Source organism: Anopheles funestus, chromosome 3RL (genome assembly GCF_943734845.2).
Source record: "Anopheles funestus chromosome 3RL, idAnoFuneDA-416_04, whole genome shotgun sequence".
Classification (NCBI taxonomy): Eukaryota; Metazoa; Arthropoda; class Insecta; order Diptera; family Culicidae; genus Anopheles; species Anopheles funestus.
Window position 1 is genome coordinate 60,643,457 of NC_064599.1, and position 16,148 is coordinate 60,659,604.

Here is a 16,148-nt window from a genome sequence, read left to right on the forward strand (position 1 = left end):
TTGGTATGTTGGGTAATCTAGATGGCAACAAAACATCTAGATCACGGAGGCTGTCAGCAAGTTGTAGTACTCGTCCAATTATATTGAGAGGATATTGAGTGCCTTAGTCAAGTATATGACAATATTTTCTCGTCCCGCATGATAGGGTAATAAGTGTCAAGTCATAATCTCATTCTCATCATACTATTGATAAGAATATATTTAAGTCACCAGCATATATTAAAGTACTATCAATGGCCAATACTAAGGGGACATCATTTACATACAATGAAACTTAAAAGTTCCTGGAATCCTTCTATTGCTGGTGAATTTACTAAAACCAGAACCAGAAGAATATAGAACATGTAAGCATATGGCCTCGGAAATTTTGAGGTCTTGAAGTGCCTTTGAGGTCTTTGAGCCCAACACAGTGGATTATTTAAGGAAAGATCAAGGAAGATGGAGTCCCATGCCGTACCACAGGAGTGCCTCACAAATAGAAGAATATGAAACTGTAAAATTATTACCTATAACAGATAATTCACAAATAAAAAAGGACGAACAATTTTAAGAAAAATCACTTAGCATCTACGAAAACGATTCATTCTATTTTGGTGAACAATTCTGAACAAATTTTCCCCCATGACCCAAAATGTAAATATATCTCGATTTCTAAGGAAGGACGAAAAGGCAGAACAGAAATACCGATGTCGGGAACCTAGAAGATGCAGTCCATTCTCTAATGGATCGCTAACAGTAACATTACTCTGTCACATTAACGATTTAGGTATATAGGGTTAAAGGGATCATTTTTGATCCTTGCTCGTGCTCGTTCGGCCCGTTCTTTTGAAGCTTACGAAATTGATTCCCGGATAGTTTCCGGAAGCTTTCAGAACCGATTTTACCACTGCATCCGTTCTACTTCCGGATCGCTTCAAGTGTTCGATTTTAGGCACGTTTCCGATTCCTAGTCCTAGTCCGTCACGTACGATGGGGTTTTTTTTAGTGTGAACGGACCTTACCACCGGAGGGATATAAAATCCAAATGTGTATGGAGATTGTATCTTGTTCTTTTTTTAACAGCATTGTTTGGTATAACGCTTGTCATGGGAAGAGTTAAGTCCTTTTTTTTGAATATCCTATTCGTAAAATTCGTTTGATTAGGGATCATTTGTGGATGGTATGTTTGTTTTTATTCGTTTTTTGGAAGCAAAATTTACACCGCTGTACGCTGTTAGATAGTTGTACGTGGCATTTTAATCACTTGAATAAATTTTTTAAGAAAAGGTAGATGTGAAATGGGTACAAAAAACACAAAACCAGTAAAGGAGCTTTTTCATGGAGACGCCTGGTACTTCACACAATTATTCAATGTTGCTATTGTTTTCGAAGTTAAATTTCATTCATTTTTTTAACATAAAAATGTTATAGAAAATGGTAATAAAACAATCAATGCCCTTCATTAAGTGTAATATTTCAAAAGTACATGCTTTTCGAAATACGTTCGTTTGCGAGTGTATCGGCAAGCTGCTGTTGTGTCGCTGTTGCCATAACTGGCTCGTGGCATGTATTAGCACTTGGCCTCCAAAGCCGCATTCAGTCGATTTTCCACAAAAGCTAACGGCACGGCCATAAGGAAAAAAAATGAGCACCAGCATGTACAACTAGGTCAAGTGTGTTTTCCCCATTTTCCCGGCTAACATGGGCAGCGTAGTTTTGCCGTGTGCGAAACACACACAGAGGGTGGAATCGTTCGCTTGGAAAGTGCTGACTTTTCGATGCCAAATCGATGACTGTTTGGCGATAACATTGGCACACACCAACGCACAGCATCGAAGGACACATATTATCCTGGTGCGCCCACTCAAAGCTGGGCCACGCTCGGTATTGTGAAAATTTGAAATGATTGAAACATGCAGCGGGCAGCATTCCGATGCTCCAGACGGCGAGTAAATTACATGAAAACTAATGAAAATTCAACGGAAGATGTTACATAAAACGTTGGCATAGTTGTGGTTGTGGAGAAGGGAGCGAAGTGTGGCTGAAAGCTATAAAATCGATACTTTCTATTAGACATTGTTGGAGAATTATCGGATAAAACCTGAGGCTTTGTCATATCTGAGGTTTGAAAAACGAATGTTGCAGAAAAAGCTTGAGTTTTCTTTCCTTTTGCTGGACTTCTTTGCGGTGTTAATCACTATGTTTATCGTTAATTTCACATCCTCTCCTAATCATTACAAAACAGCGAGATAGCTTGGACGTTCTGTAATGCAACTAATGCTCGAAAATCATAGGGAAATCATTAGATGCCTTTCTTAAGACCTGAAAAAAAATCTTTCTGCAATGGCGTCACGCAGTATTTTTCCTGAAATTATGCTGCTAGTCATTTTTGGTGCTGATAATTTAGTACACGAAGCACCCCTTTGGCTGAACCATTTCGAAGCCATTTCTTTGGTGATTTGGGTTTAGGTTGTTTTAAGGGGGGGTTGGATTTTTTGGTGTGTTTATAACATCGTGATATGGATCGAACGCAATGCAGCAAATTTTTTGTTTGTTTGTGGTACAATAAACCTTTAACTTAAATTTGTGCGTGCTTCGTCTTTTGATGCTTCGTTTTTAAAATAAATTGCTGTAAAGCATCATGTTTATGGCATCCTTTCCATTTCTAAGTTATTTCGGACCTTTAATCGAAATAAATTATATTTGTTTTTATATTTTGACTATGAAATAGTTGGAAGAGAATTTAACAATTATCTCTTTTAATATCTAACTTACGTGGACATAAATTTGAAATTGTTGTAACTTGATGGAAGTAACCAGAAATTAAAGCAAAATAAGCCTAAAATAAGAATTTTAAAATATGAGAATATCAAACAAAAAAATTTAATTCAAAGCCGCATAATTGTTTATAAAATTTTGCCCATATATGCTTTTCTCAACATTTCTAGTTTTTCATCAACTTATCAGCCACTGATGTCACTCAGCCAACCTTAAAGTGGCCGACATAAATAGCCCACCATACAGTGCCACCGTCGGTCCTGTGCAGCAGATAATTAACGTTGGCGAAAAAATAACATCTGGTAGGGGCGGTATGGTAGCCACCCGTATGCTTGGGTAGATAAAAACTTTTAGAAAATTCATGAGCATTTGTAAGCGAAAAGTTGTTGGGGTTTTGAAAATGGAAGCGAAAAAGCAAGAAAGGGAAAGGGAAATAATTTTTGTTTTTTGCGAAGTCATACAACGCCACGCTACCCGTCAAGTCGGTCCATTAGTGTTTTGTGCTCGGTGTTTTTTTTTTTTTGGTTGCAGTTTGTCAGTGCAAGTAAAAAAAGCAAATGGTAGTAATTAATTCTGAAACATAACCTGAAACTCGCGGCAATCGACCGGTGTCGCTTCTTACCTCTTCTTCCGCCCCATGTTCTTCACCTATTCTTCCTTTCCAATCTACAATATGGGCTACAGCTGATTAAACTTTGTGGTTCGCTTTCACCATTTTAGCTCACCGGAAAAATGGCGAGGCGGGAAAAAATCCCCTGTTGAACTGTTTGGCAGCTGGGTGAACGTTTCGGGTTCCACAATTAGGCGGATAGTGTTGTTTTTATTTGGGTGTTTATTTTTCGATTTTTGTTTTTGTTCTTTGGTTTAGGAATATGGGGTGCCTTTTTTTGGTGGGAAAAATACCACAAATTTAAATAGAAATTACCCTTCTATTGTGAAAACCACAGAATAAAAATTGGTTTTGGTTTTAATGGTCTAATTAATTAGAGAAACAAAAAAAGCAAAGAACTAAAGGAAATAAATTGGAATTCTATTTAATATTTGCTAGACTTTCATATGAATGAACATGAAATTGCACAAAGAATTAAAACCCGGTTCATTATATTACTAAGCATAACTTTCCCACTAGCTTGGGTGCAAATAATACATTTTTGAAAAGGCAAAGCATCACTTAAACGTTGACGGTGTGACGGGGGTTTTTCGCAAAATTCCTCCTCAAACACGAAATCTGCTCGAGTTTTTAACACCTGCTTCGCACAAACCATTATTATCGCCCTTAGTGTCAGCGCGGTACTTTGGTGCTATGCCGCGCTAATCACTAATGGTATTGAATAGATTGTCTGGACGGTGGAAAGCAAGCAAGATGGTTGGGTAAGATGACGAAGGAAGAGCGCACCGGTTCGAGGAGAGCTTGTTAGTGTGCTTTCCATCAATCTATCGAATCAAGCTTGTGCAAAATGTGGTGCGCTGCTGATCACTCCCCGGCTACTAAAGCTTGTTTGTGCATGAGTCGCGGGGTACGAGATATGCGGGATGAAGAAAGAGGGTGAAGATGGTGCGAGGGAAAAGCCGAGCTGTTGTACGAATTAGACAGAGGTTGGAAGTGGGGCGGAAACAGGAGATTGCCTTTTTGGGAGGGAGATGATAGGTACGGTAAAGCTCATTCCGCCACTAATTAGTATCGCCCGTCGGTCGCCTTCCCCGGATGATAAAGATGATGTTGATCAGGTTGACGATTGGTTCGATGGGAGAGATGGGACTGTTGCGGACAGGGTAGGGTCGCCGTCGGAACAGAAATTCATCGGAACAGCTAAACTGCTGGGTCCGGTGCGAAATGGTTAGAATTTCTCGTGGGGATGTAATTAATTACGTGTACCTGTTATAACAACGGCCATTGTGGTGCAGGTTGGAATACTTGCGGTATAGAATTATCCAGTGCGGTGGTTTTGAGGTGATTTGAAGGGGGAGACAATGAGATACCGCGTGCGGTGATGAATCGATTTTGTACCACCCCTCGGGATCACCGCCGGGGGGTTGTTGATCACTTCCGGGTTGGGGTGAATTAGTGTGATGGTTTTTTGTTGTTGTCGTTGTTGTGATAGCTTTCTACTTGCTTTTCGAAAATAAAACGAGCGCCATTCATCTAGGTCGATCCCTAGCTCTTAGGTTGGAATACAATTTAATTATTTGTTAATTGAAATTGAATGAATTTAAATCAATCGATGAAAAATGTTTGTTTTATGCATTCCTGTGTCTTTCTTCAATTGACTTGTTTAAAGTTTTTTTTTTAATTAAACAAGGGGTATGAGATTAATGTATTTTTGTTAAGTGAATATTTCTGACTTTCGAGAAACCTTCCAATTCCGATTCATTGTTTTGAGTTGCTTGTATTATTGAAATGCAATCAAAAAGATTAACTTTTTCCTAGAGACTAGAGACTAGAGATGTTTACACTGAGTAGGAGTGAGTGAGTGAGTGAGTGAGTGAGTGAGTGAGAGAGTGAGTGAGAGAGTGAGTGAGAGAGTGAATGAGAGAGTGAGTGAGTGCAATCCTGTGAATGCTTGGTTTCTACTCAGCGATGTTTAAAGAGTTTTTATGAGCCTTTTACTCTCACTCGTTTGCGTTTTAACTCACTCACTCTCTGAATCAATTTGCGACTCACTCTTTTGCATTTAGAATCACTCAAGAGGGAGTAAGTATTTTGTTACAATATGAGTGAATAAAACCATTTATGGGGTCTATGATACCTTCCACTATTTTTTTTATATGGACTTTGACGTTTGGCGACTTATTTGCTGCATGTTTTCCATACAAACCGCTCAGCAAAATAAGCCTGCGTATTTCAGATTAGAAATTTTTTCTAATGTTAGTTTCGATCAGCTGCTCGACAAATGTCAAAACAAGGCATTTTTCTAGCAGGTCTGAAACAGGTTAGGCCATATTTGATTCGGTTGAATGTTGATTGAATTTGGATTTAAAACAACAATGAAATTACATGAGTTTAATTATGTTCAGCTTTTTATGAAAAATAATACAAATTTTTACTTGTGCTATGCCTTTATTTCGAACTACATTTCGACGCTGTAATTCCCGTTTCGTCAAAACGCGGTTCTACAAAACTGCAGCCTAATGTAATTCTTTATGTCAAAATGCTAGGTCCTTGAGGAATCCTTGCATGATGATATTACCTGTCAACAATTTCCCGCTCGATTCTGTTTGATGTTTTGACAGAACCGGGCTAAAAATTTTAGCTTTCTAACTTAAGGTATCATAGACCCCTATAACTGTTGAATAAAAAATTCGAATGATTAAATTAGTATAACTTATCTTTTGGCCGAAAGCGATTTAAATTACTAATTACTGCAATATAGTGATTTAAATCCAAAAGGGGATCGACCGGTGGTGTATGTGATCAATGTCGCCGGTTCCACGTGACTGCGATTCTCTAATGATGGCTCTATATCTTTCCGTAACAAAAATTTAAAAGGTATACTAAATGATGAAGGTATTCAGAATGTGGAAATTTATTAAATTTACATTTAATTATCTGACATTACAACCAACAGGTTAAAGATAGTATCTAATATTTGAATTGAACGGGTATGAAAGAATCCAAAAGTTGAATTTCTTTTCGTAGAGCGTTCCTTGAATACCGTATGAACTCTTTGAAAAAGTATTCCTTATTGTGGGTATGCAAAAAATCCTTAAAAATTATGTGATTTTCACCCCCCAACGCTCGTGCGAAACGCTTGACGTGTAAGTGTACGTGAAAGAGCTTCCTTCAATTACTAATTTGCGCAAATGAACTCCTTGTTCCCCATTTCGGTAGTCATGGCCGGTGCTGGGAAAGGCAAGGAAACGCACGGCACGAATGTACAGCTTTGCATCTTAAACGGAGGGTTTTTGTAAGTTCCACGTGTCTTATTTGCTGCTTTTCGCAGTCCTTCCCCACTTCCAATTGCAGCGAACGAAGCGTACAACCAAAACAGGACACTTCAGGGCGTTTCATATTTTATGCTCACTCTTATGCTGGTGCTTGAGTGCCAGCGGAACGGCTCTTCATGTGTTCCATTATGCTTCCTAGATTGTTAAACTTACTGTAGCGAGATAACGAATGTATGCGTATGTGTGTGTGTGTGTGTGTGTGTTTCTGTATGTTTCTGATGAAGGATTAAACTTTTGGAAGAGTTTAACAGTGAACGAATATGCGAAGATTACAATTGTTGATGGGTTTCATTTTTATTCAATTCACCTTTTTTCTTTGATTTTTTTTCCTGGAGATTGTGTGATATTTATGTGCGGTTGGAATGTTAAATTGAATTATTTACATATTTTGATGTTATGAACATGTTTTACAATTCATTTATGCTGTTCAGTAATGTGTGTTTACTCTGTTCGTACAGTGTTACACAGTGAACTGAATGTGATATATTGAAGTTCTGAGTCATATTTTAAAGGAGGTTAAACAACATTTTTAATATCTTAAAAAATATAACTTTCGTTTTTTCATTATTGTACATTCATTAAATAGATTTGATAGACAAATATTACAATTTTACAATCATCCTTTTTGTCAGATTTTCTAGGTAAAATAATTCCCAAAAGGTTCAGTGCTAACACATCGGCTCACGTCGAACGCACACAAAGCTCGCCTGTGCATGTGTTCGACCAAAGCTCATCCAACCGTATTTTGGTTCAATGACAAGGCCATTGTGTGGCCCATTATAGGGTGCAAACGGCACTGCAGGATGCCACCATATATGTATTCACCAGACCCCGAACGGGCAGGCAAGAGCAACTTGTGAAGAACACGGACGCCTGGTGCGTTCTATTTCCGCCAAGCACCCAAGGGTTCACGCTGAAGTATAAATAAACAACCTTTTGTTTTGAGATTGATTTTTCTTGCACATCCGCGTTTTACCTTCACCGCAAACAACTTCCATTGTGCACACGGTTTAGTTGAACACTTTCGAGCACACGGCGGGGGGGGGGGGGGGGGGGGGGTGGGATTTGCTTTCTTTCCGCCCGTAATTTTCGTCTCACATGGATGAATTGTGCATCGCGATTATGGAGCCAGTTAGTGCTTTTTTGCTATAAGGAAGAAAAATAAAACACACACACACAAAGAAATAGACTTTCGCATGACATTGGTCGTGTGGGGTGGGTACGTGTTGCAGACGTTTGAAAATGGTGCAGCTTTATTTTGCAAAAAAAAGGAAACAACGGTCTACGGGCTGCTAATGTATTTCGTGCAGCTTGAAGGATGGATAGAGATGTAAATTATGTTACGCTGGTTCTTCTCGCTGCCGAACACGGTAACGCAGGACGGCAAGGACGAACCATTCATTTTTCCTTCGCCACATGCTGTTGTGTTGTGCCTTGAGCTTTGGGAGCGAACTTTATAGGAGCGAAAGGCGGTAACCACCAGCATTGCAGATCGTTGGAATTGCTGGAATCGTTGAAATTCGTCGTGTCTTGTCGAGCGCGAGAGCACACAAGGCAAAGGACAAAATAGACGAGTGACTTTGAAGTTGAAGTGGTGCACTGCATGCATGCAATTGAATTCCAGACGCTGGCAGACAGTGAATCAACATCAGACGTGGGGCGGATACGGGGGGAGGTAGCAAATGGGTGGCATGGTAAAGTGGAAATTTTGTAAAGTCTTAAGAGGATCAGTACGGAGCGGTAGAAGGTCCTTGGTGTAAAGAATGTTGTGCAAATTATTAACCAGTTGCAATAGAACTGGTAACCGTTCGTCGACAATCGTTGCGCACTCCGTGTACGTTGGCATATCTTCACAGGACTATTAATGATTCACTTTGTTTTGACTGGGAAATGTTGTTGCTTAGCTAGGAATTCATTTAGGAATTCATGCTATGACGATACGAAGCTAGTCTACAAATTGTATAGTTTTTTTTTGAAATTTAATATCTGAAAAGAATACGGGATTTCAACGCCTTTTTGTTCGTGAGTTATTAGGTCCGCAAGTAAATAACGACCGTTTTGATTTTTTTTGGGTTGGAGTACATGTGCTGATTTGTAATCAAGAGTGATTCTGTCACTTTAAAAAAGACGATTTCGAAGTTTGTCTACAGTCTTCGTGAAGGAAGACTAACTTGGAGAGCCAAATCGTTTTAATCTGGTATGAGTTACTGAAATAATGCGAAACTATCGTTAGACAACGCTATTGATAAGTTTGAGCGGAACTTTAGACGAAGCCTGACAGAGTGATTCGTTAACACGTCAATTTTATATTTGAAAATGGTAAGATGGAGGATTCTATCTAGGATTCTGGGGATTTCTGATATTGAACAATCAGAAAATTACTCCGTTCGATAGTACAAAGTTCGCCATATCAGCAGTTTCTGCAATAGAAGTACATCGAAAAATGATTTGATTCCTTTTATTCCTGCGGGGCTCTAAATATCGTCAAGAGATCTTGGTCTGTCATTTACTGACTTTCCTTGACTTTATTAACCCGTAAGTCAGTCCTCCGGGATAGGTCCGGATGCGATTTGATTTGAGATCCTGCCGTGTAAAGACCGGCGCTGCTAGCATCTTTTTCAGCAAGTCGCTCAACTTGAATCATTGATTGCCACCAAAAGTGGAGAGTTCTCAAAGAAATTCAAAATTTTCCTATAAGGTGACATGATGGAAAACATGCCATTTTATTGAACTTTACAAATATTCAATAAATATAATCAAAAAGGTTGGATAGTCGCGTTCCCCATCTGACATCTATGAACCGTCGAGAAATCAATTTAATATTTCCGTCCTAGTTGAGTAACCGAATAATAAACTTTGCAGGAGTTCTCAATTTCTTTCATTCAGCGTTAGACATCTTTTGAATTCGCTAGACATCTTTCATCGTTGGGTGGTCGTGAAAATGGAACCCTTATGTGTGTGGTGCGTTATGCACGTCTTCTCAATAGTAGTATTATATCCATGCGGTTAAGGTCATTAACCTTCAGCATAGCAACGGTACGATTCCGAGATGCAGTCCCAATTTCTTTCTCTCTCCCTCTGTGGAGCACACAAATCCTGATGGTGCCGATCGTAGCTTGCTGCGCCTGAAAGTGCTGCAATACACAACACATTAGCTACAGTGATGAAAAAAAATAAAAGAAGCCAAAGAAAATGAAGCACAATCACGATGAATTGTGTGAGACGTGTGTAATGTCGTCTGGCCCCAGTTGGGGTTCCATTCTTGCCACAGTACTTACACCCTCCGTTCGTCTGTGCTTTTTGTATTCATGCTTCAGGACCTGTTTTAGCCTTGAGCTTGATGTGAGATCTGATATGCGTGTTAAAAAAAAAGGATAAAATGCCGACGAAAGCGAACACGAACGGTGAAGCATATGGGGAGATAAATGGGAAAAAATAGACTGCATATGGTTTATTCCACATCTGATGATGTGTGGCTAAAGCCACTATTTTCAGTACGTTCCGTTGCATAGCTTTGACGTAGTCGTAGCGCAGGGGGTTTCATCTCTGACAAGGATTCGCTTTTGATGATGCGTTGCAAATAAGGACGTCCCGTGTGTTGCGCTGGTAGCACGGGAAGGGATGGCCGCTGCATACGAGATGCACATCATTATTGCAATATTTATTATTCACGTCGGCATCTCACTGTGCTCTGGTACTGTGCCGCCCTGTTGATGTGAAGCGCTATCGTTAACTTACCACGCTTTGCACCATCCGGGACGGTTTCTTTGCAGCATTTGTTTCGCCTGCACAATGTATTCTTATTGCTATTTCTATGAAGCACCTCGCACAGAAAGGCAACAGACGGTACGGTAGCTCTATAGTAGTGGTGTTATTAAATTTACTCAGTCCACCAGTTGCAACGCTTATTACTGTTTCGTGAATACAGATTGACGATGTGGGGAAGTTATTTCAAGCAGATGCTTGGAGTTGCTCGTTGAAGCGCACATTGTAACCTCAGTAAATGTGTTTTTCTTTTAAATTTGAGTAATGTGTGTTTAAAGTCGAATCTGAAGTTCTTCACTTCAAGCACTGTAAATCTTTTGCTAAGTTAAGAACTGCTATACATCGAGGTCAGATGGTCGGAAACATTTTTCAGGTGACGCTAGTAACACAATTTTACAAATATTTATTTTGTATTATTAGGTTCAGTGTAGACTAATTAAACAGTGCGTGTTTGTGCTTTGGTACCAACAGAAAAAGAAACGACCGCGCTGTGGAAGAAGCAAATCAAAAGTTGCTTCCAAAGTGTAACGTGAATAAATCGCAGTGCGGTTGTGAAAGCGTTAATTAAATTGTTGCACTGTGAGTGGCCAGTGTTTTGTGTGTAACAGGTTTTCTTTTGCGATTAGGTGCTACATTTCGGCAGGTAAAAAGCGTTTGCAAAATGGCCTGGGGATACTGGAGCGCAACGGCGGTCGATCGTGGTCGATCACCGCGGCGTAACACACAGCTTCCGCAGGCCCAGTATCATGCCCAGGGTTACCAGCAGCCAGTACAGCAGCAGCAGCAGCAGCAGCAGTACAGCTTGGCGTCGAGCCAAGCGCAGCAACCGTCGATGCATTGCAGTGCCCTTTCGCTCAATACCTGCCCGCAGGCGGTCGAGCTACCGTCGATCCAGCAGCAGCAGCAGCTCATCTGCAGCAACGGTTCACAGCCGCAGCTGCACCAGCAGCAACAGCAACAGCAGCAAATCTGTTCGAGCCCGTGCCACAGTCCCTGTCACAGTCCGCAGTTTATCGAGCAGTTGCCACCGGAGCTGCCCTGCACACCCTGTACCTTCTCGCGTAGACAGTCACTTGATAGTCCACAGGTAGATCGATGCCAATCGCTAGCACTGCTGGGGCGTGCCGAGGTTTGTTACGTTCGTGACGCGCTACGGGGCTCGGGAGTACTTTTTTTCTTGCTTCTTCAATCAGTAACAATGATTTATGCACCAATGAGTGTATAGCTACAGCACGATCAGCACAGAACCTGGTAGAATAGTACCAATATTTAACACTCCCCCAGTGGTAAGATCATCGGGCATCGGTTTGCGGATGGTATCGGTTTCGTGGCAGTAACGCAAGATTGTAACGCTACTGACAGGTGCAGGAATTGTAGACATGTTTGATGTCCAAAAGTCATTTATTTATCACTTTTGAAGTATGGCGATGTCTCCCTAAGCTGCAACCTCCCAAAAGATGGAAAGTTCCTAAGATGAACGTTTTTGAGATGAGCGTGACATGAGCGTTTAAAGAGCATGATTGAGTACTGATAAGCAATAAATATTTCTTGGATGGGAGATATCTTCAAAGTGTGCCAATTTCCCTCAGCTGGATGTTTCCCCAAGATGGCAGTCTCTTCGGTTTTCATCTTAACGATGCTTCATTGTATTTCCAATTAGTGATATCAATAGCAATTGATATCCCATCTGTGGCAGATGATATCGCAAAATAACCACCGATAGACATCAGATAACATTGATCTCAATTTTTGTTTGTTATGTTAGAGAAGAATCCTTTTGCGCTATTATTTGCGTCAATTGCCTTGAAGACTGTGTTGTCAAAAAATATGAATATCCTGCATTCCTCCTTAATTGCTTTTGTGGTTTATTTTTTTCTTAAATAGAGTCTTGCGAATTTAGATATGAAGGACGTCTATATTATGTACCCATTTGTTCCATCTACGAATACCATCTTTTTGTTGGAGCGAGAGCCGTAAAAGCCAGGAACTAGCGCAAACGACCATATCTATTGAGAGTTGTAATGCGTATTCTTTTCTTTTGCCTGTGTTTTAGATTCCGGGCTCTGATCCTATGACGTCAATAATCTTAGATTATGCAATCTGTGATTACAAACTTGTTTATCTTCCCGCTGTTGTGTACTTCAAAGCTTCAAATGGCTCACAGACAAAACAAAAAAAATGAAGAAAAGCCCGGCCAACCCTCACTTGTGTTTCGATCGTTCATCAATGTCTAACGGTTGGACGAAAAAGCAATACATCACTTGAGCTCAGAAAACCGGCACTTAAATCGAGACCATGAGTTTCGTGCGAAACCGATGCAATCACGCACTGGTACCGTGGCAAACGATCCACAGTCTTCCGCTCCATCGTATCTTTCGCGGCCAATTTGCTGCCAAAGCCAACGGGAAGCGGCCAAGATGTATATAGAAACGATGGAGTAGATTCTTTTAAAAAAAAGCCCGATGATCTCTGCCCGCTTCTGCATTCATTTATCCTTGGACTATAGCAATGGCTCCCTTCAGTGGGCTTCCCGTTTTTTTCTTTTGTTGTTTTCCCAGCCCTTTTAATGTTCTCTATTTGTTTGATGGTTTCACTCGACAACATCTCAACACACTTCACCGATCCTTACACTTTGAAGAACACCCAAGAACACATGAATCCATCGATACGCTTTGAGTTTGCGTTTGAGTTCGTTTCGTTCTGTTGGGATTATATCATTTCCCTTATTTTCCCGATCATGTCCCGAACGGGGATGATATTGCTGCTGTTGCTGTTGCTACCAATACGTTCACGTTGTGTGTGTGTATATATATGTGTGTTTCTCGGTGCCGTTTTGTTTCGTCGTTGCGCACGTCGATCTGCAGGCGAACCAGCTTTCGGATATCATCTGTCGGGCGACGCAACCTTCGATCCAGTCGGCAGGTAACACCTTGACGCGCGGCACATCGTTACGTGATACTGGCGACTACGCGGTACCTCATCCACATCCGCACACGCACCATTACATGTCCACGTCGGCGACACCACCGTCGTTGAGTAGGGTCGGATCCTGTCCGGGCTCGACCGGTGGTTCCGGTTCGGGCCATGGGTCCGGCTCGGGTTCCAGCCCAGGCGGTGGCCCCGGGAGTGGTGGTGGAGGTAGTGGAAGTGTTGGTGGTGGTGGCGTCGGCAGTGGGGTGGGGATTTGCGGTGGAAGCATACTGGGTGGTAGCCAGGGTCGGTTGGAGTACATCGAATGTTCGCACTACGATCGGATGCCGTTGCCAATACCGGTACAGATACCCATCGTTCCACCACCGCAACTACATTCGGAGGATGAAATCGAACCGGCGTATGCTACAGGTAAGACAGTGCAAGAAAGTTTGTTAAAGTTGTACACTATTTACGTTAATTTTCCTTTTTTGTGTTATCTACTGTTCATATTTAAAAGTCTAGCGTTAGTATTTGTAGTAGTCCGTCGATTATCCGGGGATTTTCCGGGATCTCGATTCTACGGATTCGCCATTCGTTTTTGCGAGTGTTAGTTACTCAATGGACTTCGTTTATTACGCAATATTTGAAGTTGGAGACGAAATTTCAACTTTAAGAAAATACATAAAAAATATTAATAAGTACAGCAAAATTCACTGGATGTGTAAGATTATTAAAAAAATATCATTTTCACCAACCAAACATTCATTACAAAACCTTAAGACGGTTAATCATTTATTGGAAATCATTCTACTCTAACGTCTAAGCCTCTCTTCTCTGTAACGTCTAAGACGTTTGGAAATTCGTTCAACTGTAACGCTTAAGTAACGCTAACGCTTCATCTAATGAACATACCGCTTAACGCTTAACGCTTAACAATAAAAAATAACAGTTTACACCATAGAAAACTGATTTGTGTCGATTATAACATCAGTATTTATTATAGAATAGAAGCAACAGGACGATGTAACAACTTCTAACGTAACATCAACACGAGAAAACTTAATTGAACATACCATTGCAAATTTTTCGGTACTGTTTTGTAACATGAAAGGTTACATTCCCGGCTGCACTAATCGCTACAAACGGAACAAACGAAATTTATAGTCGCTTCTGTCTGGTTCATTCGGAAAGGATCGATTGTTTTCGAATTGTGCTGCACTCAACCAACGTAATATTTCTTTCGATGCTGACTCTTTGAGTGCCATCTAAAATGGGACGATGGGTCGAACATAAAACACGTATCCGCCGTTATCGGAAGCGTGCAAAAGCGCCGACACCCGAGAATTTCTGGATTTGTTCTGTTGCTAAAATCGTGACATTCAAGGGTATTCGGCGAAGTTGCATGCTGGGTCCGAGGATGCGTTTCTCGTCAGTACATACATATACTCACAGGCGCACACACACACACCCACACCGTGACTGGGGCATGTTAATGTTGGCGTTGTGGTGCTAGTGCAATGTTACGGGAAAGTTTACGCTCCGGTGGAGCGTAATCCTCTAGTGCTCGTCTGTCCAGCATAATGGCAACGTTTCGCTATTCGTTATGTAAGGGTCGTTTGGTTGCGAGCGTGCAGAAAAATAGTCGTACCCTTTGAAATAGTCCCAGCGCAGCGAACGGGGTTGTTCAATTAAACTTTTTTTTTGATACATGAGCACGGTTCTGGACAGATCGTTTCCATAGAAGGCAGCTAATTGGAACGGTTTTTGCTATCGTTTTCTAAACGTATTAAATTTTAAGTGGCTACATAACTTTAATCATTTCATTCGAATACTTGACCGCTAGGATAGGTTTTTGTGTTACACTGAATGAAGCACTAACAAAGTGATTTTAGTTGAAACATTACGAAACAACGTTCCATACTGCTGTGTAACGCTTATCTGTGACATTCTGCCTTAATGTCTTGTGTAACGTCGACAAAATGTGGGAGGGATAAACTTTTTTTTTTTTTGAAATTTCGCTGATATGAAACAATCAGGGCTATTATGAATCGCAAACGGAAATTTCACAAACGGAAAGTCACAATTCAAACGGAAAGCAAATTTGCATTATGGTTGCTCGTTGGAGTACATGAAAGCTTCATCGACTTTTTTCTTGGATCAATCAATCTGTCAAGATGAAAACCATAAACAAAATTCAAAATAGCAGTTCGTCGAGAGAAGCAACTGTATGATTTTTTAACAAAATTTGAGTTTTGAAGTCGCAAATCTCATCCCCACTGTAGTATGTCGTGTTAATAATGAGTTACAAAAGAACTGGACACCTCCGTATTCACTTTTTTATAATCAATTCTCAAGAAAATTGTACTTTCCGTTGCTTTCGGCTGACGGAAAATTTTCTCTCTAACGGGGTTTCCGTTTGGCACAGGTAATGCAAATTTTTTACTTTCCGTTTGTCATCAAGTTATCATTGATTTTTGAAACGTCTGAATGTGCCAAACGGAGAGCCAAACGGAAAGTCATAATACGAAAGGCAACTTTGTGTGACGTTTGAAAAGATGTTTGCGTTTCATAATAGCCCTGAATGTCCATTTTGGTTGTTTGTTATGTCGGTTATGTTTGAAATACTCGTAGCTCTCACAATGGCCTGCACACAAGTCCTCTCCTTTGTACGTTTTGAACGGTGCAGGTGATTAAAAATAGGTGGCAAAAAGATGTTAAGTTGGTAGACAGGCGACAAAAAAGAAGCATGAACAGCAGGAGGTTTAATC

The 16,148-nt window shown here is 40.7% G+C and overlaps 1 protein-coding gene across 8 annotated transcripts in view; it reads left to right on the forward strand.

Annotated features, from left to right (window-relative positions):
- The window catches only part of LOC125770035 (atypical protein kinase C), a 104,841-nt gene that overhangs the window by 28,824 nt on the left and 59,869 nt on the right, over nt 1–16,148 (forward strand). For 5 of the 8 annotated variants that reach the window (XR_007419127.1, XR_007419126.1, XR_007419128.1 and 2 more), the window contains exons 2-3: nt 10,888–11,596; nt 13,332–13,809. The exons of 2 other annotated variants lie outside the window; for them this stretch is intronic. Coding sequence is in view for 3 of the 6 variants with exons in the window: in XM_049439210.1 (XP_049295167.1) it covers nt 11,129–11,596; nt 13,332–13,809 (946 nt within the window). In the remaining 3 variants the exon portion in view is untranslated. The remainder of the gene's footprint in view (nt 1–10,887; nt 11,597–13,331; nt 13,810–16,148) is intronic. One more of the 8 variants, XM_049439212.1, reaches the window with a different exon arrangement.